Genomic DNA, 25,228 nt, shown 5'->3' with positions numbered 1-25,228 from the left:
TGAAGACTCATCTAGCTGTAATTCCTGGAGGTCTTACCAGCCAGTTGTAACCTCTCGACATTTCCATCAACAAACCATTCAAGGTCTTTATGTGAGAAGAGTGGAACAAGTGGATGGCTGCTGGTAATCATGATCTGACACCTACTAGACGAATGAAGAGGCCCACTATCACTCAAGTTTGTGAATAGGTGAAAACATCATGGCACTCAGTGAAGGAGGAAATTGTTGTACAGTCATTCAAAAAATGTGGAATTAGCAATGCCTTGGATGGAACCGAAGATGATATCTGATATGAAGATAGTAAAGAAAGTGATGTCAGTGATTGTGAGCAACAGAGCTTCATAAATTCTGACTCTAGCGATGATGAGTTCTATGGGTTCAACGAAAACTAGAAGAGTACTCGAACTTTAAAGTCTCTCTTTTGTTAATGACAGTGATGATGGTTCTTAATGCCACTGTTGACTGCTGTTCACTTTACAAGGTTGAAATATGGTATTACTGTATTCTGTTACAGTTTATTAAATAGTTTAGTAAACCATTTGATTCAGAATATTTTTTTCTTGTTTTCCTCCTCTAAAAACTAGGTGCGTCTTATGATCAGGTGCGTCTTACAGAGCGAAAAATACGGTAACTTGGAAAATGCATGAGTGTGAGGTCTATGTCACTGCTACAACTGTTTACTACTTACATATGTTTCACATAGCTTTCTCAGACATGAATGTCTTTGCAATAACTAGCATATTTTTAGGATGGTGCTTTTTACCAACTCATGTTTTCTTCCATAACTTCTGGCTTAAGTGATTCTCTGTGCCTTTGAGCATCTGCTGGCTGCACCGTGTGGTAGAGGCACAATACTTGAACTTAGTCTCAGCATGAATATGATACACAGTTCACTAGAACTGTGATACTGGGCCTCATTCCTTTAATGTATTTATCATTTGATGTGGTACAGCTCTCCTGGGACTGTACCAGTTAGAGTGCAAGTGGGGGATTGCATTTTTTTATTTAAAAAAGCAACCCATCCTCCAAGAATACTGCCAGCTTGCCATAGACATGGTATCTATAACTTGTGGTGGTTACACATACAATTTTCCCTGTCTGCATTCTGAAATTCTTGTGAGTTAGTATCATGCTGTGTTAAAAGTGTCAGTTGGTCCTTAGGGTTGGTCTTTGAAGAGCTACTATCTCATAAAAATACAGCTGTTTATTTAAAACATCATCTTTTTTGGTTAGTGATGTATCTTTGTTTTTTATCTCTTATTTTAGCCAACCCGGAGAATGTAAATACTTCAGGCACCACACCTAGCAAAGGTGACTTGGACATTTTAGATATCCTGTTTCACTGCTTTGTTTTCCACATTTAGTACATCTGTGGAATATAGAGCCATATAACAGTGTTGTCAGTTTGCAATATCAGTTTAAGCAAATGAAACTTTTTCTAACAACCTGTTAAACCATTTTAAATGCTTTAACATTTTCTCAGCTTCATTTTTGAATCTAATTTTTTCATATTTTATTAAAATACCTCATGTAGCTGTATCATTTTCTCTAATAAATTGGTATTAACATATTAATTTCTTTAAAGTTGCCTTGTTCTGGATTCTTACATAGCTGAATGTGGATCTTTTATCTAGCAAACAGATGGTGAGAGCTTTCAGTGCTGATAAAGCTGAATAACTGCTGAACTAGAGAAGGATTTAGTCTTCTCTCTGCAGAAGGTTATTTGGGCCTGTGGCGCTGACACTAGTACTGTACAAAATACAATGACTCTCCTAGGTGCTTTGTGGATTTCTCCTTCTGACGGAATACTTCAGTATATGGAATTTGATCCATAATGTCAATCCACATGTAGAAGAACTGCTCATAAGGGTCAGTTGTGTATAATATTGATACCTAAAAATCTCATGTGAATTGCAAAACAAAAAGCTCCACTTGTTCTGTTCTAAAAATGTGATGAAGTGATAATGGACTTCAAATGCAACTTAAGTAGAAATTCCTCATCTTCCCCTTTTCTCCATGCAAAAGTTGAATAGGAAGAGAAGCAGCGCTCCCTGGCAGAGCACTTGCTCTCTCTGCAGAAGATCCCAGGTTCACTTTGCAGCTTCTCCAGGTGGGGCTAAGCAAACCCTACCTGAAACCCTGGAGAGCCACTGCCAGTCACTGTTGGCAGAATCAGGGAAATGAACTTTGGAAGTAAATTAGCTGGACTGCAAGTTTGGACCTGTTGTTCCCCCAGTGTGTGTTCACAGTATATGTCCAGTGGAAAAAGCTGACCCCTTTGGTTAGCTGTTGGCAACTCTGACAATTCAAAAACTGCTAGACACGTTTTCTGAAATATTGTCATTGTGAAGTTGATATTTTAGGATCATTGTATTTGCCTGCCTTTTATAGATCTCTTTTTAATTTTGAAAATAATAAATGGGGCTTAATGTATTAATGTTGAAAACTACTTTTGTTATAGTACACTATGTAGCCTAATATAGTGTGTCTTGATGTTTGTAGTGGTCTCGTCCATGATCAAGAAGAAGCCAAATCAAGTAAAAAAGGGGGTAGGTGCTTAGACTTTTTTTATTTTCTGGTCTCTTTGAATGACTCATAAATTGGTTTCCTTAGGATATATTCTTGACTTAGTATTGGTTTTTTACTGTGAGGTATTAAAGAAGTATAAACATTCAAAATGAACAATAAAACTCTAATCTAAAAAGGCTGTAACAGGGCTGTATACATGTCAGTCTGTGTGTGTGTGTGTGTGTGTGTGTTAAAGAGGGGTACAAATGCAACTGTTCATTTGGACTAGAAAGTCACGCTGAAAAATGGATGCTTACTTCTCAGTCCACTTAAGGGTACGCATATGGAAACATGCATTTGTTTGTGTGTAGCATTCAGTTGAGTTGGGTTGAAGGGATAAAGATTTTGGTGAGGCATTTCTCGTAATCATATACTTGATCTGTTTTTCTGTACAAGTGAGAGAGTATGTCTGTTCCAACTGTGAGTGTTGCGATTTGTACCTGAGTGTAAAAGCAGATGTATTGGCACAATCTGTACTTATTTTAGCATGTATCTTGCAGTGCCTTTTATCCCAATCATTGGTTCAACTGGGGCTTGTCTGGGGATGTTTTAGCTGGGTTGTGTAACCTGAACTTCACTTATGCTACTTGCCCTTGCCATAATTGGAGATGTTTTCTTTTTATTTTGTTTAGCGTGAAACAGAAACAGCTTATATTTAATCTCTTCACACACCTGTGCAGACTCCTTTATTTTGTCTCATTTTCACTATTCTTTTTCCTTGCATCTTTAGTTGATATTGTAAATATAAACCCACTCAAATCTTTCTTGTTAAAGCTTGGAGCCAAGAAAGGTGGCTTGGGAGCCCAGAAAATGAGCAGCAAGAGTTTTAATGAAATTGAAAAACAAGCACAAGCTGTAGATAAAATGAAGGAAGAGATACATTCCAGCAAAAATACTGAGAAAGAAGAGCCGCTGTAAGTGTAGTTCATTTTTGCCTATAAAATATTGTTTTCTTATCAGTTCATATACAGGACAATTGAAGTTGCTTTTTGATGCCAGGGACATTTTAAAACAACACTAAGTTTACTTTTGTGCAAAGCATGGTATTGAAATTGAGTGGTAGGTCAAGTTGTTCCCAAAAAAAGAGGCTGTGCAGAGATGGTAAGAAATGGATTTTCTGTAGACATTCATGCTGGCATCCATTCTGCAGCTATTCTTAGGCAATGTTTCCTGCTAGCTTCCTGCCTTCTCTTTTTCCCATCCAGAATTCAAGGATAGGTCTGTTTACTGAGCACTGGTGCTGCTTTAGGGAATCTTCTGTATCCATCAGTTGTAATGCAGGCTAGAACAGAGAATCCCCTTGAATTTGAATGATAATTATTATTCAAATAATTATTATTTGAATAACATTATTCAATTTGAATAATGCCACTTTGATACTGGTTTTTTTAAAGGAGATAACAGTGCAGCATAGCACATCCCTATTTTGAGGGGCTAGGGCAGTTGATGCATCTAATCAAGTGACAAGGACCACTTCAGACCCCCTTAGAATATCCTAGTCCATTTTTTTGATAATTACTGTAAGAGGTGGTGTGGGTAGCTAATTTTATAATTTGTGACAGAAGTTCACATTTATTTTATTCCATTTATTTTAAAAAGGTATATTCTGCCTTTTCTCAAAAGGTAGCAGGTAAAATATATATTTGTTATAAAAGCATGAAAGCAGAAGAGATAAGCAGCAACCAGAAACCACCCAATAAAGCCATAAAGAGGTTTCAACAAATTTTGAATGGTAACTAAAAGACTAATTTGTGTGGCAGAAATCTAGTGTAGAGAAAGCGGGGGGGAGGGGGAATCATCCTCAAAGAGCAATTCTACAAGATCAGTCTTGCACAATAATTCTGGGAGGGAGTGCTTAGAGATCTCTTGATGTTCAAGCCATATACAGCTGATGGGCACTTTTTAATCATACTGCTGCTTAGTCTGATTATGAAGCCATTATTAGGAACTGTGGTGTAAGGTCGTAGCTATAAACTGACACCCAGCTGTGCAGATATCTGGATCGGGGGAGGCTTCTCAAGTCTTGGGCTGGATACAGTGCTCGCATGATAAGAGGCAGTAAACTGAGTCTGAATCCTGATAGGACAGGAGCTCCATAGGCTGGTCTGGGTGCAGCTGCCTGTCCTAACTGGGGCTGCACTCTCTCTGAAGGAAGAGGTGTCTAGTCTTGGGATACCTTTTCGTCGGTCAGTGAATGGGAGTGCGTTTTACTGGCTGTGGCACTTGAACCAGTTGTATCCAAGTGGGGATAACCTGACTACTCTGCTCCATGCATTGGTAACGTAAAAACTAAATTTCTGCAGTGTGCTTCACATCGGGCTACCCTTAAAGTTATTTGGGAAGCTGCAGTTTGTGTAGAATGGCATAATCAAGTTAGAAATGGGAACAGCTTATCTCCATCATATTATACCTGTGTTGGGGAAATTGCACAGGCTGTCTGAATGTTCACTGGGTGGATTTAAGGTTTTGCTGCTTCTTTGCAGCTCCCCTGGACAACGTGGGACCAGGATACTTAAAAGATACCTGATTCCCTACCAGCCTGCTTGTTGCTGTGGTCATCTGGGGACAAGCAAGATTTTGGAGTTTCAATGTATTGTAGCTTGAAATAGGGCCTTTTATATCATAGGAGCGGCTGTCTGGAACTCCCTGCTGCTACAAAGTAAGCAGGTACCAACACTTCTGTGTTGCTAGTGCCAAGTAAAGGGTATTGGCATACAAAGGCAATCTTACCCTTTGTATGAAGCCTTGCTTTTTCACATCATGTAGGCATTTCTTTGATGTAAGCTATTCATAAATATTAAATAGATAAAATAAATATTGATGACACACACTCAACATAACATTCAACATCATCAGATGATCTCCCAAAAAGTGTCATGTAGGAAGCAGCAAAACAGTGAGAGGAATGGAAACCTGAACAACTGTAAGTTAAAGGTCAAGGAACTGAACAGGACTACCCCAGCACCTTCTCATGGAACTATTCCTCCAGAAAGGCTCAAAACCATTATCTCAGCCAGATGGTACATAAAGGGGAGTATATGTAGAACCAACAGGAGTGCAATCCCACTGGCGTTTTCTGGCAAAAAGATGAGCACTAGGATGACCGGGGTTGTTTCAGTCTGTCTTCAAACTGGGGCTGAAGGCAGACTGAAATGGAAAGCATCCAGATTAATTGGAGCTGAGAGACCAGTATTTTCTATCTTCAATAACAGATAGTGCTGTACTTGGAATAGTTTGATTTTTCAAGGAATAATCTGGAAGGGAAGAGGGAAGACTATGTGCAGGGTTGTGGAAAGTGTACAATGCTGATATATTTCTTTAAGTAAATAATTTAAAATAGTAAATAAAACAGTATATGTTTTACTTTTAATCCAAAATGTATGAAATACAGGTTGGTTTTCTTGGGCTTTAGTAAGAGCAGAGAACAAGTAGAGAATTTCTTATATGATTTATATTTTGGAAGTGATTTAATAATACAAAGCAGAAGGCATCAAATACCCTCCCTTACAAAAAAAAAAAAAAAAATAACCACAGTATAGTTTATTCTACCAATTGACCTCTCTGACCTTAGTGAGTTTTCCATTTACTGTTGCCTTTACTCATGGTTCAATGTCATGATTACCAGCAACCTGTCCACACTTTTGTTCAAAGTGGACAGAGAAGATTTGAGCCATCACATGAACAAATACTTGGCTTATACTCCTGGTGTGCTCTTTAACATGTAAAGGAAAAAAACTCCGTATTTTTGTGCATTCTGGTATGTATATTATGTATACACATATTATAGCAGAGGAACTATAATTTCTTGAAAATGTCAGCATCACTTTATTTACCCTACCAAAAAATGTTTATTCATTGAACAAATTATTTGGTTACAAGTGGAGTTCTGGTTGTTGCATATCAGAAAGGACAACCTAGGGCAACAAAAATTTTCAAGAAATTATCTCTGACAAAATGCTAAAAAAATTTGGTGGTCTTTTACTTGAGAAAAATGAAAATAAGAGTTATGCATGGTTTGGAAAGAGTAGGCAGAGTATTAACTTCAGTCTGCAATGGCCTTCTGTCACAGGAAGAGGGAGGTGGGAGTTTCCGCTTCTATCCTGTACTCCTGCAAATCTAACCTGGAGGGTTGGAGGATCTCTGGAGCAGAGCAGGAGTGCAGCAGACTACAGTGGGAAGAAGGAGAGAGGAAGAGAAAATTTTATACAGCATGAGTGAATGTTCCCTCATGTAACATTGGGTGTAACCGATAATACTAGAAACCAAATTGATTAGCAGTAGATTTCTTGGCAAACAAGAGAATGCTACTTTGCATAATACATGATTTCGGGAAGTTGGTGCTGCAAAATGGTAATGACCATAATTCTGAGTTCTAAGTTTATGAAGTATAGAACTATTATTAGGGGTCAACTGTAATGCTGAGTAGAAAATTTGTTCAGAGGCAGTATTTCTTTGAGTACTTGCTATTTGAATAGGGTTTGAAGGCAGCAAGGAAGACTGCTACATTGTGCTTAATGGTTAGCCAGTCATTTTGGCACCACCAGTTTTGCTTGGTCTTCAGTGGAGTTCACTGCAGGGGCACATCATACTCATTGTATTAATAAAATGTAGGAGCACTGCATATGGCCATATTAAAAAGATTTCTGGAAATGTTCTGAAAATGTTTAGGCATCCCAAAAACTGAAAACACAGCTGCAGTGGTGAGTTGCATTGCTAGTTTCCTTCTGTTTTGGTCTGTTTATTCTCATTGCTGAGAGATCCCTTTAGTTAAGGTGGAGTTCTATCAAATACACCCTTGCTGCTTGGAAACCACTAAATGTGGGGTTTTCTGAGATTGCTGTGCCCTGCTAGGCTGAAGCTGGGAAGGCAGAAGAAACAATCTTGTCTCTCCACCCTCTGATTTTTGAGGTTTTGTTGGATGGGTTTTTCAGGTTGGAGGAGGCTAAGGATAAATCCCTGATCTTTTCATTCTCCATTCTCCACCCACTGAAATGCCTGTCTTGTTGAATTTCTGTCCTCAGAGAGGCAGCCAGAGCAATTCTTTGAACGCTGGCTGTGGAGGGGAGTGGGGACTTTTCTAGCTCACTGGCCTGAGATCCGAGTGCTTTCTTCCATGTTGCAATTGCGAATCTGAACTATTCTATGGTTCTTGGGACTGTTAGCCCAGGGATTAAAGCCACATGTGCTCCTTCAGCAAAACATTTAGTTATTCTTGCAGACCTTAACAACCTGAAGCTCTAGAGCATAGTTAGGTGTAGGACGTTTGGCAGAGTTGTTAGGTTTCTTGTAAAAATGAGGAAGACATTGATCTTTTGTAAAAGAGATCAGCCCTCCCTTTAAATTATCCAGTTAGTCACTAGGTGGCAGCATACACTTATTTTTAGAACAGTTTCTGGCATTTTTATGGCTTTCCCAAAAGATGTTTCACTACAGTCCTTTTGGGTTGTACGGTTCCAGAACCTAGCATTTCATCGGGGGAGATTGCTACACATGATCTAGATTATACTGTGTTTATTTTAATGCACTATTTGCTGCTCACTTAATTTCTTCTTTCTCCATTGTTTTCAGTGAGAGATCAGGCATTTGGGGTGGTACTGCAGTCAGATAAACAGAATACACACAGTTCCTTTTTTAAAATGTACACCTGCAAATAGTGGATTGACTGTCATGGTTTCAGTCTCTTCTGTCATGTAATAATTCTAGCTGCCCACTTAGGAGGTTTTCCTGATAGCCAATTTATGCCTTTAAAATATTACATATCAGTATTGCATTTTATAAAATCACTTCTCAGGTTAGGTTACAACTGCAACTTGTTTCAAAGAACATATTATTCTGACATTTTTGATTTTGTTAATGCTGTCAGAGAGAAATAAAAGTAAGTGTGTCTTTGTTTTGTCACTGAAATATCAAAAAGCACGTTGACTGAGTGAAAACATTTGCACGGCTTCAGGATAGGAATTTGTACTACAAAACACCTTCAATGTATTTATTCCCATTAATATGTGCTCATTCATCTAACTGCAATCACTTCGATTTTCATTAGCTTGTTTTCGCCTTTTAACATTATGACATGGCAGACTATGCATTTAATGAAGTATCTAGTGGTCTGAGATACTTCCCTGGTAGATCATTCTATGATTTCTACATTTTCATACATTTCTAGATTGTATCATTGCAAAAACTTCATTAAACATACAGATATAATTAAATGGAAATGCAAAGCTATCTGTGACATATGGAAATAAGAATGTTTTGATTCACTCTTGTCTATTTTAAAAATACACACATTCTATGTACTTTATTTACACATTGTGATATGACTTTAGGAGATTCATGATTTAGCTATTACATATTCAAAATTATCTGTTACCTTGTTTTATCAACTAAATCAAAGAAGTTTAGATTGACAATGTTCTAGATGAGTAAAAAGTGCTTAGAGGATTTGTGTTATCCTTGCAATGCTTCTAATGTTAAATCTAAAAGAGTGACTCTTGTACCTTCCTTTTGGAGGGATTGATGAGTTCTAAATGCATTGCTTCCTGGGAGTGATATGTAGGTTGTTACCTCAACCATTACATTAGAGGTGTCAGAGTTCTCTGAACGTTCCTTTGGATAAGTTGCCCATGAACTGTGAAGATACAGACCTTGTTTAGATGTGTATGATAAACCATGGGTTATCATTTCAAAAACGAACCTTAGTGAGGACTGGACACACAGTTGACTCTCTTTCCAACCCCTTCTCTGTTATGGCTAGGAAAATGAGTTTAGACTATTCCACTTAGTCTCATAGTCTAATCATAGTTGAGCATTACGCACAGACTACTCTAACTATGCATGAGAGAGGCAACCTAACTTCAAGGCATAGTTTATGAAACTAGGTTGTCTCTACTAACCAAAGAGTAGCCACAGAATTGGGTTTGGAAAGAACAGTCAACTGTTTGAAGTGAAAGTTTCTGATCTCACAGTCATGCCAGGATGGTAGGGGTGGTGTGAGAATGTAACAACAAAATAGTTTTTATAGTTGTGCCTGAGCTGGACTTGGATTCAGCAGTGCACTTGCTTGAGTCAGGTACCTTTCACTTTTATCTGGGGAAAATAATGCCAATCTCCTCCATCATAGCCTCATACGCACCAGTCTCCTGTGCTTCAGCTTCCATTTCACATCAGATGCAGATCTTTCCAGTCCTTTTGGACATTAGTTCTATGTTGCAGCTTCATTGATAGTTTAAGGGGTGAATGACTTGTAGGCCAAAATGTTTTCGGGGTCTCAATTCCCAACAGCCTTAGGTGATGGTGAATCTGAGGTCAAAATATTTGAAGGAGCACAAGCTTTACGAACACTTGGTTTCACATTAGCTTGGAGTATTCTTTTATTCCTGATGCACTTGACTCCTGTATACTTAAGGACTGGCAAAAGGACTTTGATGGTTGTGTCACATGCACATGCATTTAAAAAAAGAAATTACACATACACTGAAAGCATTGTTCCCCACCTGGTTCTGACAGTGGATCAGAAAAAAAGAGCTTGTTTTCACTCATTATATTTCGACTCTGTGTTGTTCTTTCTTTAGGGTATCATCTTTGCGATTGGCCTACAGAGATCTTGAAATTCAGATGAAAGAAGAAAAATTAAATGTGGCTGGAAAAAAGAAAACAGAGGTAGAAAGGCTTGGTATGGGATTTAGTAGCAATAGAAGGTATGTATAATCCTCCAGCTGTATGTAACAAACATGCAGTCAATTCAGCACTCAGAAGTTTGTCAGTTGTTGGTGTATGTGCATGTACACTCATGTGCATGAAGAATCTTTCCTTTGTGGCTGATTATGAGAAAAGCAGTATGCAGCACCCCCAAAAGAGCATGAAAAGCAGAGGAAAGTCTTACCTCTTTCTGTGAGCATCAAGTCACAAGCTATTAATCAGCAAAGAGTGTGGCCAAGATTCACACAACTTCCGCAGGTTCGGGGAAGCTTTAGATCTGCATTTATCAAACATCAACCTTCCCCATCCTGAATAGCAGTGGTCTTTTTAATCTGGAGAGGTAGCATGGTACAAGGTTCTGCTACTGAAAGAGAGGCGAAACAAAATCCTTTGGGGCATGGCCCAGTCTTTGAATGCACCAAAAATGGCTTTCTTTATCCCAATCTGTGTGTTCATGACTAGTGTGGATTAGATACAAGGCCACGAGGATTACCTCCACTGGGATTTCCTTTGTGGTGTTTGAGAGATACTACTTGAGCATCTCTGGACCAGACCATGTTTTGTTGGATTTAGTATTCATAGTTTTAATTATGTAAACATAATTACATATGTTTTTCAAAATGTTTTGCACTATGTGTATGATAAACCTGATGAGTTTGCATTGGCACAAATGTCCTGAAGCCCTACTGCTATTGGCCTTGCAAAAAAAGAACAATTTTGCAGTTCTCAATCCTGTTCTTGGCCCAGGGTCAGGTGCGGAAATGGAAAATACAGGTATGCTAGTAGGATAGAGAGAAAATTGTGTGCTAGTAGGATAGAGAGTAAAACTTGCAGTATATTTTGTATAGTATGTATAGCTACCATGGTCTCTAGTTCACAGGCACTTCAGTGTCTAAGAAAAGGGACCCTAGTCCATGTAATTCATGCCTCAATATATTTGTTAGCAGGATTTGTTTGCAACAGACTGACTGAAATTATTAATGGAAGGGACTGAATTTGGCATTGCGAAATAAAAATAATTCACACAGAATTGTGCCCAGGTACATCCTTCTTTTAACAAATTCTAAACATAGGGGACTGCATGCTTTTTTGACTCAGGAAAGCTTGTACCACAGATATTAGTGTTGTTTTAGCTCCGTGCCTCAAGTTCCTTTTCGGGACCTAAAAGGTTGTGGTTTTTTTCCTCCACAGAGTATTGAAATGATACAAACTCTTTGCTTTCTGTTCCGATCAAGGCATCATTTGAGACATGTCAAAGAGAAGCCCAGCTTCCCTGGTGACTGTCTAGGTTTTGTTCAAGATGCCTGGCATCACAGTTAAAGACCAGTGAGAGAGAGCTCTTTCTATTACCTTACAAATCATGGGTAATAGCCTAGCAGATACAAAATTTGAGCTATGTAATTAAGCTTCCTTTATGTCTTGGACTTTCAATTAGACATTTCCTGTGGATGATGCATCAGTCAGCTTTGTTTGTTTAAATGTTTTATTGTTCTATAAGCTTTTTATTTCTCTCATGAGGTAATATGGTTATATATCTTGGTTTTTTCCAATTTTCTTCCAGTGGCATTTCCCATTCAATTACTTCAGATATGCAAATCATAGAGCAAGAAACACCTACAGCTGTAAAACCAAGGAAAAAGTACAGTGATGACGACGACTCATATTTTTCTTCATCCAGTTCAAGGTAAAGAATTGTTTCATTAAGGACAGAAGGGAGAAAGTGTTATTCTGGTTGGATTATATATTTTACTGAATGGTAAAATGTTATTTATTTATTATGCTTATATACCATCCCATCACCCAAAGGACTCTGGGTGGCTGACAAATCTAAAATGAATAACATTTTTAATAGTAACTACTCTGGGGCTATAGCGGGGTAGAGAGCAGAATTGGGATTGCAGTGGGCAAACAGCGGGTGTTTGAAATTTCTTTCAGAACAGCAGCAGAGGGATGAAATTTGCTTGTAATTCACTCTTACAGAATTTTTAATACATGCAACATACTGATAATTTAGGAGATAAGGAGAATGGACTTCATTATGCAAATTGGAAACATTAGGAAAGAAAAGTGTTACTAATATCTGGAGAGGCTCTTGCTTATCATCTGTGTCTATAAATATCCTCTAATCATTTTTTAAATTCTGAAGATAGTGGCTTGAGTCCAAATAATGGTGGCTAGAGCTCCATTCACTCAGGAGGTTGTTTTGCTTTCTGCAGCCCTCTCTACTTTCTGAAAAATGCACTGCTTGAAAAGTTGTCCTCTGGAGTGATGTCTGATGCTGCTTTATTTATTTATTAAAACATTTTTAAGCCGCCCCGAGCCTTCGGCGAATGGGGCGGCATACAACAATTAGTTAAAAATAAATAACATTAAATTAAAAATATTAATATTAATATTAAAATACAAAAATAACAATATAAAATAAGCTGCCCTGGCCAGATAAAATCCAATAATATTAACAATTAAAATGTCGCTTAAATAAAAAGGTCTTCGCCTGGCACCGAAAAACAAATAACGACGGCGCCAGGTGGACCTCTCTGGGGAGCGCATTCCATAACTTAGGCGCCGCCGCAGAGAAAGCCCTCCTCCGAGTACCCACCCTCCTAATTTCTTTCACGGAGGGTTCCTGGAGAAGGGCCTCTCCCGCAGATCTCAGGGGGCGGCCGGGCACATATGGATGTAAGCGCTCCTTCATGAGGAGATGTGGAGGGGTACATACAGCTCAGTATTTCCAAGGACTCACAGAGTATTTAAGAGTCTTATCCTTTGGGATTAACCTCTCATCGCCCATCAATAGGCAGGATGCAGCTTCCTATTGAGAGAGATCCTGTAGAGAACTATCCCAGATCAGTCCTGTGCACTGGCAGCACTACTTGGATTTGCAAGAGCACCTGGATTCACCATATCAGTTGCTGGCCTATTTTATTTTATAGGGCTTCTCTGGTTCTTCCCGCCTCTTTCCTCCCTAACAATGGATTAGTTAAGGAAGTCAGTGGATAACACTTAAGAGGAAGGGGGCATTCACTGATTCCCACTATGCCTCCTGTTTTCTCAGGAGGCATTTTTTTGTGTGCTGCCCCTTATCTGACTCTAGGTTGAGTGGGGAGGCAAATGCAGGAAGGTGGTCCAATGACCTCCAGTCACAAAAGGAAAAGCAGCTGCTCTCAGCCCCAAGGCACCTGCGCCTGAAAGAGCCGCAGGGCACTGCATGTTGGAGTGGTTTCTTGGATTCCCCAAGTTTTCTCCAGATAGCTTAGCTCTTCCATCTGATTCTGAGTGGATGGGGGACGAGGAATTACCTGAGGAAGGTTTGACTTAGGTGTGCAGTTGGAGAAGGTGTGACCCATGTGATAAACCTGTAGAGGCAGTACTCCAGAAGGACCGTGAGGCCTCAGTGCTGGCCTTTCAAGCAACTGTTACAAACTTGTCTTTGCCAGAACAGCTTACATATGGACTTAAGATCTGAAAAAGCTGGATTCTAGTCTTAAACAGATACAGGATGGATTGCATAAGATTACACATGTGGCAGTGCTCTTAGCAAATTCCTTTGTGGTTGCAGTTCAGGTTCCGTCTAGAGCTACAGCAACTGACATGGTGTCTCACAAAAATTCATGGCATTGTAGCTGCGATGTGGACCACAGCTCCCAGGCTAGAGTAGCACATAGCCTGAGATTGCGTTCATGTGCTCTAGAGCTGCAGTCTGTTAATGTTTATGTTTCCCATCCGTATACCAAATACCATCCAGGTATTTTGATTCATCAGAGCTGAGAAGTAACACTTTTCCTAAATGGGATGATAATTCTGATTCGTTCTGGAAGAAGGAGAGCAGCAACAGGGATACAGATATGATCCTGTCATCAAAAACAGCAGGCTATTCAGAAAGGTATGTAAAGAAAATGACTGTGCCAAACATTTAACCTTATGCATATGAATAGTTCCACTGACATTAAAAAACATATTGCTTTGTCTGCTGACTGAACTCTATTAAACTTTATCTCTGTGAAAGAGAGTAAGCTTGCACATTCTTTTCTAAGACATTCCAGTATTCAAGCATAAAATTGTCTGTGTAGTAAAATTTTGACTGGTTATAAAGGACTCCAGCATGGGCACATATGGTGCATGGTGCCCACAAGGCCATGCTGAAAGTCCTCTCCCTTCAAGTTCCTCAAACTAATTAGCCAAATCCTCTTCCTTCAAGTTTCTCAAAGGTCCTTGTAGCCCCTACAGCTGTTTTTCCAGCAGAGGAGCTCTTTTTTTTTTGCAAGCTAGTTGCATCATTGGCTTTAGTAAGGCAGTAAAAACTCCCCTACTGAAAACTGGCTGGATGGGGACCAAATCCATCAAGGTACCTTGGGCAGCACAAATGGGAAATGGAAGGGAGAGAAAGGAAATGCTAGAGAAGGAGAAAGGGGAAGTAAAGGAGTTGGAGAAAGAGAAAAAAGAGGTGCCAGAAAGAAAGAAGTCTGTGAGAGAGATGTGGAAGGAAGGAACCGGGGGAAAGAATGAGGAAAAAGAAGTCAGATTGTGCAGCTATAGAAGAGAGAAAAGGCTATAGAGAGAAATAGACCAAAGTGGCTGTTGTACACACACAGGGTGCACATTTGGGGGTGTTCCCAATGATTTTGTGATTCACCCCCCCACCCCCCACCACCACACTTCAAAGGTCAGTTTATGGTACTGTAGGGATGTGTGAGGAATCCATCTGGAGATGGGAATCCATTGGATTCCCTCATCTTGGCTTCCTAGACTCCAGTCTGCTTTGCAGCAGCTCAGAGTCCAAGTTTCTGGTGAATTTTCCCAGTGTTCGCAAGGCACTTGCCATGAGTCAAGTCCTACATGCTGTGCAAGGTGCACCCCTGTATTGCACTAGGAGCAGCTGCTATTTGAGTGTTGCACCTGGTGGTGAAGAAGGCTGGCCATGAGGGACTTGCCAGGAAAGCAGCCCGTTTCCACTGCTAGCAGCGCTCTTGTGATGCCAAAGGTCACAAGGGTCTTGCAAGAACTGCAAGCAGCATCTCTCTTCTGCCCCAGTTGCAGCTGCTTTCTGACAGCTGTAGCTGATGCCAGAGAAGGTTGCCAGTTGTACAACTGCAGGTTTGTCAGCATTCATTGTTATTAGTTTGGCCTGCTTTGGAAGATGGGCCAAGCACAGAAGGAAGCCTGGGAATGCTTGGAGGGACGACTTCCAATAGGCTACGTCCCAACCTACAGTGGTACACAGGGCAATTTTCAAAGTGCAGAATGTGCTTCTGGGCCCAAATTTTGGAGACCAGCTGACTTGTTAACAAATGGTATGGCAGCCCATTTTATCTAACTAGCCATGGTGGTTGACATAACATCTGAACTTAGGCCACTTCCTCCAGAATGCAAGCTGTGCTGAAAACCTGTAGCTTGTTCTAGGGGTTGCTGAACTCGCAATAGGGTTTTGTGTTACCTGAACCCAAGAGCCCAGTCCCATCATGGATTGTAGGAAGTAGTGAGCAAATTGTTGAAGGAGCTTTTGACCTGAAACAAGATGGCAAGTATATCTCCCTTTTAGCAATGCTTTTTCCAGTTTTTAAATATTGCCCTGTTAGTTTTCCGTGTCCTTCACTTTCTCCAAACTTCTCCAAGCCTGTGGGTACTCCTGAAAGTGGAGTTCTGCATCCTATACCTTTCACAAATGTTTCTTTTTTATCATCTGCCTGACAAAGGGGTTTTTTTTAACCTATCTGATGGTTTTCATGGCTATGATGAATTGGGTTCAGTCAGAGAGAGAGACAGAGACAGAGAGATTAGTTTTCTGCACAGATGGTTGCTACTTGTATTGTTAAGAAGAAATCAAAATATAGATAGTGGTCAGTGTTATCCAAGAGTTAATTTGATGTCAGGTAGATTAATATGGAAATAATATTTATGCAGAGATAATAAACTGTATTTTCCTAACCATGTATCCATGTCCAAACAATATTCTTAGGCCTTCCTCACGTCGTAAACATGAGTATGAACCTTGTGCAAGTACAGATGAAGCGCAAAAGAAATTTGGCAATGCAAAAGCTATTTCATCAGATATGTACTTTGGAAAGCAAGATCATGCTGAAGTAAGTAAACAAAATAATACAGTACACAATATTTGCAATCACCCCTTTGGTGATTATCTTATATTGGCTTGTTAAGATGCCATGATTTTATCACTTTTTATATAAAGTGATAAAATACAGCTTTTTATGGGAAGTAGTTACGACTACTAGCTAGATAAACAGTATGAAATTGGAGAGAAATCAGTATGGATCACTTTCCACATTTACAACTTGGGAACGAAGTTAGGAAACATATTTGTTTGCCTAATTATTGTATTTATTATATTTATATCCCACCTTTTCTCCTTTCACCTTTGCTAGCATGTATCTTACTATACTAGTGAGGATTTCTGTATTTAGTAGTAGTGAGGGGGCCAAACATCATTCAATGTAATCTATACCCTGATAGATTTGGACAGGTATGTGGACGGACAAGCTTTACTTTAAATATTATGATACTGTGAAGGAGGGATTCCAAACACCATGGTGACTGTGCAGTTCTTCCCTCCCTGCTTTCTTCAAAAAATGAGTTTTAAGATGAACCTTGAAAAAAGATAGGGCATTCTTCTTGTCCACCTTTCTAGAAATGAAATGAAGACTGTTTTTTCACTTTCCTTGAGCTCTTTTCCTTACTGTTTCCCCCTCCCTTCCAGTCTCTTGCATGCTTGATTTGTCCCACTGTTTTGCCCACTGTTTCTCCCCCTCGCATGTTGCCTTCTCCACCCATTTGTGTTGTTGCTTCCTGCTCCCGCCCAGCCTCTTGCTTTCCTGTCTCCCTCCCTACCCTTCATCTTGCGTCTCTCCAAACTCCAAGTCTCCTGCTCCCCTCTCTGCCCTTGGCTGCTTCCCCTTTCCTGCAAGCCTCCAGCCTCCCTCTATTTCTGATTAGCCACAGCACCCATTATATGGCTAGCCACATAACCTGTGGGAATATTTTGTGGTGGTGCCCACAACAGCTTCTCAGATGTGTGCACATGTCCAGAAATGCTGGAGAAAGCTGCCATGAAGTATGTGCTTTAGTGCATTGAAAGTTTTGTAGTGCAAGTGCCTGCACTAGAAAGTGAATTGGGAATTGGAATTAATAAACAGTTTTTGACTAAGGCATCTGGTGAGAAATAATGGCCAGATAAGTCAGTTTTATTGCAACAGTGAGGATCCTCTCAGATAAATGTGGGAGTGAAGTAAATACATTATTATTAATATCTTCATCAATCTTTCGTAGTATGAAGCCAGAGTTCGGTTAGAGAGACTTTCTGGAAACTCTGCTATAAGCTCAGCTGATTTGTTTGAAGAGCAGAAGAAACAGCCATCAGGTATAGTGGGAGGATAAAGATGCTGAGCTCCTGAACATTTTGAATTGTGTAAAATGCCCTGCTCAACTTTCTGCTGAAGTTGTTGTTGATAGGACACTGACTGTACTCCTAAGTTTCTTGGGAACTATGCCTTGGTAAAATGTAGTTCCAAACACACCTGTTTAGGATCAGGCATTGCAATCTGTGCTGAGACCCATTTCATGGTCCTGCTGAGATGGTGCCTTGGGCAGGTGCTCTTGCCATGCCACTGTATGCTTCTGGGAAGGGTCCCAATTCCTAGAAGCAGAAATAGGTTAAAGACACACACCACTATCAAAACAAAGGGGGAATATTGAGAACCCAAAGAAACGAAGACCAGAAAGTTCTTAGGCAGTTTGTTTAAAGTTCTGGAGGCTAAAGACTTGATCTTCTGATCTTGGAAGTCTCTGTCATCAATCTTTCTTCCAGTTTGTTTGAGTTCTATTCAAAATCTCATTGTTTGTGTAAAATCAGGCGCTTACAGCTTTTATTTCTATACCTCCCATAGCCAAAGCTCTGTGGGCAGCTTACAACAAGTTACTGTACTTTAGATCTTAGAGCTTGATTTGGGTCAAGGGAAGTGGTAATACAATCATAGAATAGTAGATTGGAAGGGGCCATGAAGGCCATTGGGTCCAACCCTCCTGCTGTTGCAGGACACCAAGTTACACTATCCCACTCAGATGGCCAAGCTGAGGGATTAGTAACTGGATCACACTAATCTTAAAAGATTCTTCAGTACATGTAACTGAAAAAGTTACTAGACTTTTATCTGTAACTTATCTGGACTGGGATGAATTTAAAGTCATGTTGCTTACCAAGTCATACTATTCTGGTTCTTTAACTTCTTTTAATAGGAAACTTTTGGTTCCTCCTCCTGGATATTTTATTATTTTATTTTATTATTTGCCATTCAGAAATTGCTATGCAGAGATAGATTGCCTTTCAACACTGAGAGGTTTCATTTTTGATAGACCTCTCTTCCTTTAATTTGTTAGATTTGATAAGGTGGCCATCACCACATCTATCAATGAATTATTCACTGTTGTGAAGAAATAGTTCCAGGCTGTGCTGCTTGTTCACACATTTGGATATTTCCACAAATATGAACAAATATCCCTGCTTGTAGCAAACTAGAATGTCAGCCAGAAAGATCCTTTCCTAGCTTTCTGTGCACAAGGAAATTTTTAGGTAGTGGAACAGGTAATTTGTGGAATTCAGGAAGTGTCTTTCCACATCATTCTGGTGTATAAATAGTTGGAAGATGTTTGTAACTTAATCTGTCCCTTCTCAGGCAGCTACAATATTTCGAATGTTTTGCCAACTGCTCCAGATATGACTCAGTTTAAACAAGGAGTGAGGTCAGTTGCTGGAAAGCTTTCTGTCTTGGCAAATGGAGTCATGACTTCTATTCAGGTTAGTAAACCGACACCTTCAAATTTGAAATTCCCCACTATTTTGAGGGCATGAATCATTCACATTCTTTGGTCTTTTGTGGAGAGTAGACACAGTTATTTCCCTACCTGTTAATAGCTAATAAGGTACTGAAGTGAACTTCATCTGCAGACCCCAAAGAGTGAGTGAGTGAGTGAGTGACTTAGTTTGTTTATTATTTAAGGCATTTCTATCCTGTCCTGTACAAAAGTCTCAGGATGGCAATACAATACAGTGGCAACACATAAAAGTAGAATGTAAACTTCTTATAACACCAAAATTAAAACAACAAATAATCATTAAAATACAGAAAAGGAAAAGGTTTTTGGCATGGTGCCAAAATGAATAAAGCAGCAATGCCAGATGTATATGTATCTTTGGAGAACAGGTTCCAGAGAGGTGCACCTCCTCAAAAATGGCCCTTCTCTGGGTAGCCACTCATCTAATCTCCTTTCAAGAGGACTCCCAAAGAAGGACCTCAGATAAAGATCTTAGGGGTCAGTCAGGTGTACACAGAAGGAGATGCTCCTTCAGATACCCAGGCCCTAAAGCGTTTAGGGTTTTATATGTCATTGTTCTTCGTCGTGGCCTCTGTGCATCACACATGTGGGTACTGCGCCTGCGCAGTGCCTGTGGCCGGAAGATTGATAGCTAATAGTTTTGGCAGGAAAAACTCCACTCCCCTCCCCACTAGCAGTATATATGGAGCGGAGTGTCTGCCATTTTCCAGTCTTTGCGACCGCCGTTCGTTGTGCCTCGTGCCGCTTCGCTCTCGCTTAGATCGTTACTTACCTCCTCTCACTTGTTGAATTTTCTCCTTTTCTCTTACCAAGTTAATATCCCCTCGTTCGTATTACTTGTTAGTATTTCACTTAGTTTCTTCGTTTTTTCTCTTTCTTGTTCCTAAAAAACAAACAAAAAACCCCCCAAAATATTATCTACTCCCTCTATACTGTCTTCTTCTTTTCTACTTCTGCGATGGCGCAATGGGCGGCGTTCCGCAAGTGTGGCTCTAAAATGCCCACTGCGGACCTGCATGACCTGTGCCTCCTTTGCCTGGGGGAAGGGCACAGGACAGATAAATGCGGCCACTGTTTGGCCTTCTCCAAACAGGCGAGGAAGAATTGGGCGAATCGCCTCTGCAAACTCCTGTGGGACCAGGCTCTCCTCCATTTGGACCGGCTGGTGGCTAAGCCTCCCACAACTTTGGCTCCACCCGAAGGCCGTCCAACTTCGGCCGATCCGCCGCAATGCCCGGCCTCTTCCTCCACTGCTCTGCCCTCGTGCCCTTCCGACGAAGGTGCTCCTAGCATGGGCAATCAGCCTGTTTCCCTACCAAGGAAACAAAAGGAAAAGAGGAAGCACAGCGACCCAGAAAGTTGCTTGTGCACAAGAAGGCCAGAAAGGATAAAACCGGAAAGCCGATTAAAAAACCGAGGAACCCCGAGCATTCTAAGCATTAGCACTTAGGTTCGGTGGCCTCTTCCATCCCGACTCTGGTCACGGTACTGACCTCCTTGGTCCCGGCCATCCAGGCAGCTGTGAGGGTCACTCCGCCAGGCTCCCCACGCCGGACGGGATCTGAATTCCTCCAGGATCCACAGTGCGGCTCGATTGCGGATGGCAAAATAAGAGATTCGCCACCGAGGGCTCGGTCTCCAACACCTATGCCGCCTGTTCCTCTGGATACCGACACTGGCATGTCTCTTCGAGAAGCCGCAGGAGTCGTTCTTCAGATGCCCTGTCCAATGACTGGTACCAGTACCGATCCTACTCCGTTCCGAGACAGGAAGAATACCACTCTGTTGGCTACTACCCGGTACCCAGAGGCCGATTTTCTCCACCAGCTCCTCGGGATCATTTTCACTCCACACCGAGAGACACCCCGAGGGCACCATCTAGAGAGAGCGGCAGATCGGAGTCACCAGGAGATTCTTCCTCTAGTGTCCCACCTCCCTATTGGATGGACTTGGATGAGTCCGAGGTTGACTCAACTTCACCAGATGCCGCGGTTACTTCGCAAGGCCCTGGATCGCCTGAAGAGCCACACATCTCTTTCGCCAAACTGATGTCCAGGCTGGTGAAGTCACTTGAGATTGAAGCCCACCAACAACCGGAACCCAGTACCGACCGCTTTTACGATGTGGTCAGGGGCGAGCAATCCACTTCCATCGCCCTGCCATTTATAACAACTCTACGACAGGTGATGACCCAACAGTGGGACCTCCTGGCACATCCACAACCGACTTCACAAAGATATAAAGCCATGTACCGGGTTCGGGAGGGGGACATTCCATTCCTTCTCCGCCACCCCAAGCCGAACTCAGTCGTGGTAGAGTCTTCTCAGGGCCAGGAGGCACGGGGACACACCACGCCTCGTGATAAGGAGGGAAGAAAAGTCGACTCCCTCGCACGCCGGGTTTATGCGACCTCTGGGCTCAGCTTATGAATCTCACATTACGAGGCGACTTTGGCACGCTATCAGTACTTTCTCATGCAGCGCCTAGACAACATCATTGCCGCCTTCCCAGACAATCAAGGCGAGTTGGCAAGGGTTTTGGTAAAAGAGACTATGCAATGGTGGTGCAGTAGCTCTCTACAGCCAGGTACCATGTGGATACGGACTCGAGGTCTCGTCGGTGCCATTTCTCTCCTCAGGCATGCCTGGTTGCGTAATTGCAACTTTCCAGAAGAATGAAGCGGAGAATCGAGAGATGCCCTTTGACGGGTTTGGTCTCTTCAATGCGAAGACCGACAGCAAATTAAAGAAAATCCACAAATCGAGGATGACGGCCTGTCGTATGGAACTACAGTCCCAGCCTCGATGTAAGTGGTCATGGACCCGTCCACAATACCACCAACAATACCAGCCTCGACAACAACCACATCAACGCCAACAACTTCGTAGGCAGCAACCGTCCCAGTGCTTCTAGCAAAGCCGTCGTTGCTTTGACGGGGATAAACGCCAGCACTGATGGGGCGGGCGAACCCTTCCTCTCCTCCCAACCTCACCCTTCCCCCTCTCATTCGGGGACCGACTGAAAAGTCGGCTTTCCATTTGGGAGTCCATTACATCTGATCGTTGGGTGTTATCCATCATTCAGCACGGATATCGAATAGAATTTGACGTTATTCCTCCATCGAGTCCCATCTGGTTTACTCCCAGCTCACCAGTGTTGCTGGAAGAGGTTCGCCAACTCCTTTCCAAGGGAGCCATTCTTTGCTTATCTCCACGAACTCCACGGATTCTATTCCAGATATTTTACGGTCCCGAAACGAGATAGGGGTCTCCGACCAATACTGGACCTAAGAGATATTAACAAATTCATAACCTCAAAGAAATTTCGGATGACCACTCTTCAAAATATCTTAGCGCTGCTGAGGAGGGAGGATTGGTTCGCCTCACTGGACTTGAGGGACGCCTATTTTCATATTTCGATCCATCCGTGTCATAGGCGTTTCCTCCGTTTTGCTGTTGCGCCTGAAATCTACGAATTCACAGTGCTTCCGTTTGGACTGGCCACTTCCCTGAGGGTTTTTACGAAGTGTATGGCCCCTGTCTGTGCGCACCCACGACTTCGTGGGGTCCAGATATCCCCCTACCTTGATGACTGGTTGTTGGTTTCTCAAAGCAGAGAAGCACTGTGTTCTGCCTGCTCTCTGCTACGAGATCTTGGACTTTGTATTAACCGCAAGAAATCCTCTCTTGTTCCTGCACAGGTGATCCATTTCATCGGAGCTCATCTGGATTCTATGGTAATGAAGGCATTCCTCCCCCAGGACAGACAACGCACCCTCGCTCGACATATCCGTTGAATTCGAAGAGACAAAATTGTTCCTGCACGCTCTGTCCAAAGGCTGTTAGGGCATATGGCTGCATCCGTTGCGGTCGTCCCTTATCCCAGGCTTCGGCTTCAGCCCCTCCAACTTTTCAACAACGTTCACTTTTACGCTTTCCCCCCGATCGCCCTCATTATGAGAGTGATTTCGAAGATAATCCACGACGCGGCCACAGGAATATTGATAACCCCATGGTGGCCACGCCAAGCATGGTTTTCGACACTGCTTCACATCTCTCGAGCAGAATACCTTCAGCTTCATCTATGCTATGATTCGCACCCGCCTGCCTTCCCCACGTCTTCGTTTCCGTTGGCAGTTTCCTCGGCTCCGACAGTTCTTCATCCAGCCATCCAACACATTCTCGATTCTGCACTGAGGCCGTCCACCTGGAAGTCATACGTGGCCAAGTGGCATAGATTCTTTATCTTTGCTGAATCACGATCGTTTCTCCTGCAATCGGCATCCATAGATCATATTCTCCAGTTCCTGTTTAACTCCACCAGTCTGGACTTAAGCCATTCTCCATAAAAGTGTACACAGCAGCTATTTCCTATTACCGGGGTGCTATCCAAGGCTCCCCCATTTTCTCTCAACCGCTAATAAAGAGATTCCTTAAGGGGCTACATAGCCTTCATCCGGCAGTCAGACCGCTTATGCCCACTTGGAGTCTTTCAGTGGTGTTACAAGCACTAACAAGACCTCCTTTCAAACCTTTGGCAACAATTGATCTCCGTCTCGTCTCTTGGAAAATTGCATTTCTTGTAGCAGTTATATCAGCACGGAGAGCTAGTGAGCTCTGTGCCCTTAGGGTGGACCCTCCATATTTGAACTTCCATAAGGAGAAGGTAGTTCTGCAAATGGATCAAGCCTTTCTTCCCAAAGTGGCTACCTCCTTCCACATGGACCAGGAAATCGTTTTACCTGCCTTCTTTCCATCTCCATCGAATCCGATTGAGAGGTCAATACACACCCTTGATGTACGACGTTGCCTTGCCTTCTATAGATCAAGGACTGAGTCTATTCAGCACTCCAACAAGCTGTTTGTGAAATATTCTGAATGCAATCAGGGTTCTCCAGTCACCCCTCAGAGACTTTCTAAGTGGATAGTACAAACCATTATTCTCTCTTATCAGTTAGCTAAGTTGGACTTACCAATGATCCCGAAGGGTCATTCTACTAGAGCTGTGGCTGCTTCTTCCACCTTCGTGTCTGGAGTTCCGATTGACTCTGTTTGCAGAGCTGCTACATGGGCCACCCCATGCACATTCGCAAAGCATTATTGACTGGATGTTTGTGCCAGGCAGGACTGTTCCTTGAGCCGTTCTTTCATCTATTCTTCGTTGATGACACTGCCCTCCTCCATTCAGGGTAAGCTTGTTAATCTACCCACATGTGTGATGCACAGAGGCCACGACGAAGAAAAGCAGGTTGCTTACCTGTAACTGATGTTCTTCGAGTGGCCATCTGTGCAGTCACACAACCCACCCACCAGCCCTGCTCGGTGTCATTGGGTGGTGGTGTTTTTTTGGTACCATGTTATTCTTGTCCTCGGTACCTATACAGCATTTTTCGAACTTGTTGGCGATACCAACATCTTTTTCATTAGTTCCATTTTTTTCTCTAGAGAGCGAACGTCCGGTCTATCAAAGACTGGAAAATGGCGGACACTTCACTCCATATATACTGCTAGGGGGGAGGGGAGCGGAGTTTTTCCCGCCAAAACCATTAGCTATCCATCTTCTGGCCACAGGCACTGTGCAGGCGCAGTACCCACATGTGTGACTGCACAGATGGCCACTCGAAGAACATCAGTTACAGGTAAGCAACCTGCTTTTAGCACCTTAAATTGGGCCTGATTTTAAAAGATAGCCAGTGTGGTACAGGACTGGTGTTATTGTATCTTTCAGTATGGTGACTTTCATGATTAGTATGGATCCCTCTGAAACCAATTAAATAGCAGTTACTATTAAACAAGGGAAATATGTAGTGTTTGCAAAATGAAATAGAATCTTAATTTTTCTGAGATGTGGTTAGTGTTATCAAGAGGATAGTAGGATAATTTTGAGCACTTTGACTTTTCGTGAATAAAAAGGTAAAGGTAAAGGTTTCCCCTTGACGTGAAGTCCAGTCATGCCTGACTCTAGGGGGTGGTGCTCATCTCCGTTTCCTAGCCAAGGGAGCCAGCGTTTGTCCGCAGACAGTCTCTGTGGTCATGTGGCCGGCATGACTAAACACCGAAGTGCACGGAACACTGTTACCTGCCCACTTCGGTGGGCAGGTAACAGTGTTCCGTGCACT

At 42.0% G+C, this 25,228-nt stretch overlaps 1 protein-coding gene across 7 annotated transcripts in view; it reads left to right on the top strand.

The window, feature by feature from the left end:
- The window catches only part of ARFGAP3 (ADP ribosylation factor GTPase activating protein 3), a 43,608-nt gene that overhangs the window by 16,068 nt on the left and 2,312 nt on the right, over positions 1 to 25,228 (top strand). For 2 of the 7 annotated variants that reach the window (XM_044450838.1, XM_044450835.1), the window contains 8 exons: positions 2,503 to 2,549; positions 3,343 to 3,482; positions 10,140 to 10,265; positions 11,828 to 11,950; positions 14,012 to 14,149; positions 16,223 to 16,346; positions 17,548 to 17,638; positions 18,951 to 19,072. In XM_044450838.1, the coding sequence (XP_044306773.1) occupies positions 2,503 to 2,549; positions 3,343 to 3,482; positions 10,140 to 10,265; positions 11,828 to 11,950; positions 14,012 to 14,149; positions 16,223 to 16,346; positions 17,548 to 17,638; positions 18,951 to 19,072 (911 nt within the window). Of the gene's footprint in view, positions 1 to 1,266; positions 1,312 to 2,502; positions 2,550 to 3,342; positions 3,483 to 10,139; positions 10,266 to 11,827; positions 11,951 to 14,011; positions 14,150 to 16,222; positions 16,347 to 17,547; positions 17,639 to 18,950; positions 19,687 to 25,228 lie in introns of those variants that run through there. The other 5 variants (XM_044450832.1, XM_044450836.1, XM_044450834.1 and 2 more) reach the window with 5 other exon arrangements.

The sequence above is a fragment of the Varanus komodoensis genome, unplaced genomic scaffold, assembly GCF_004798865.1.
Source record: "Varanus komodoensis strain SLA01 unplaced genomic scaffold, ASM479886v1 scaffold69, whole genome shotgun sequence".
NCBI lineage: Eukaryota > Metazoa > Chordata > Lepidosauria > Squamata > Varanidae > Varanus > Varanus komodoensis.
This window is presented reverse-complemented; position numbering and strand designations above follow the sequence as displayed.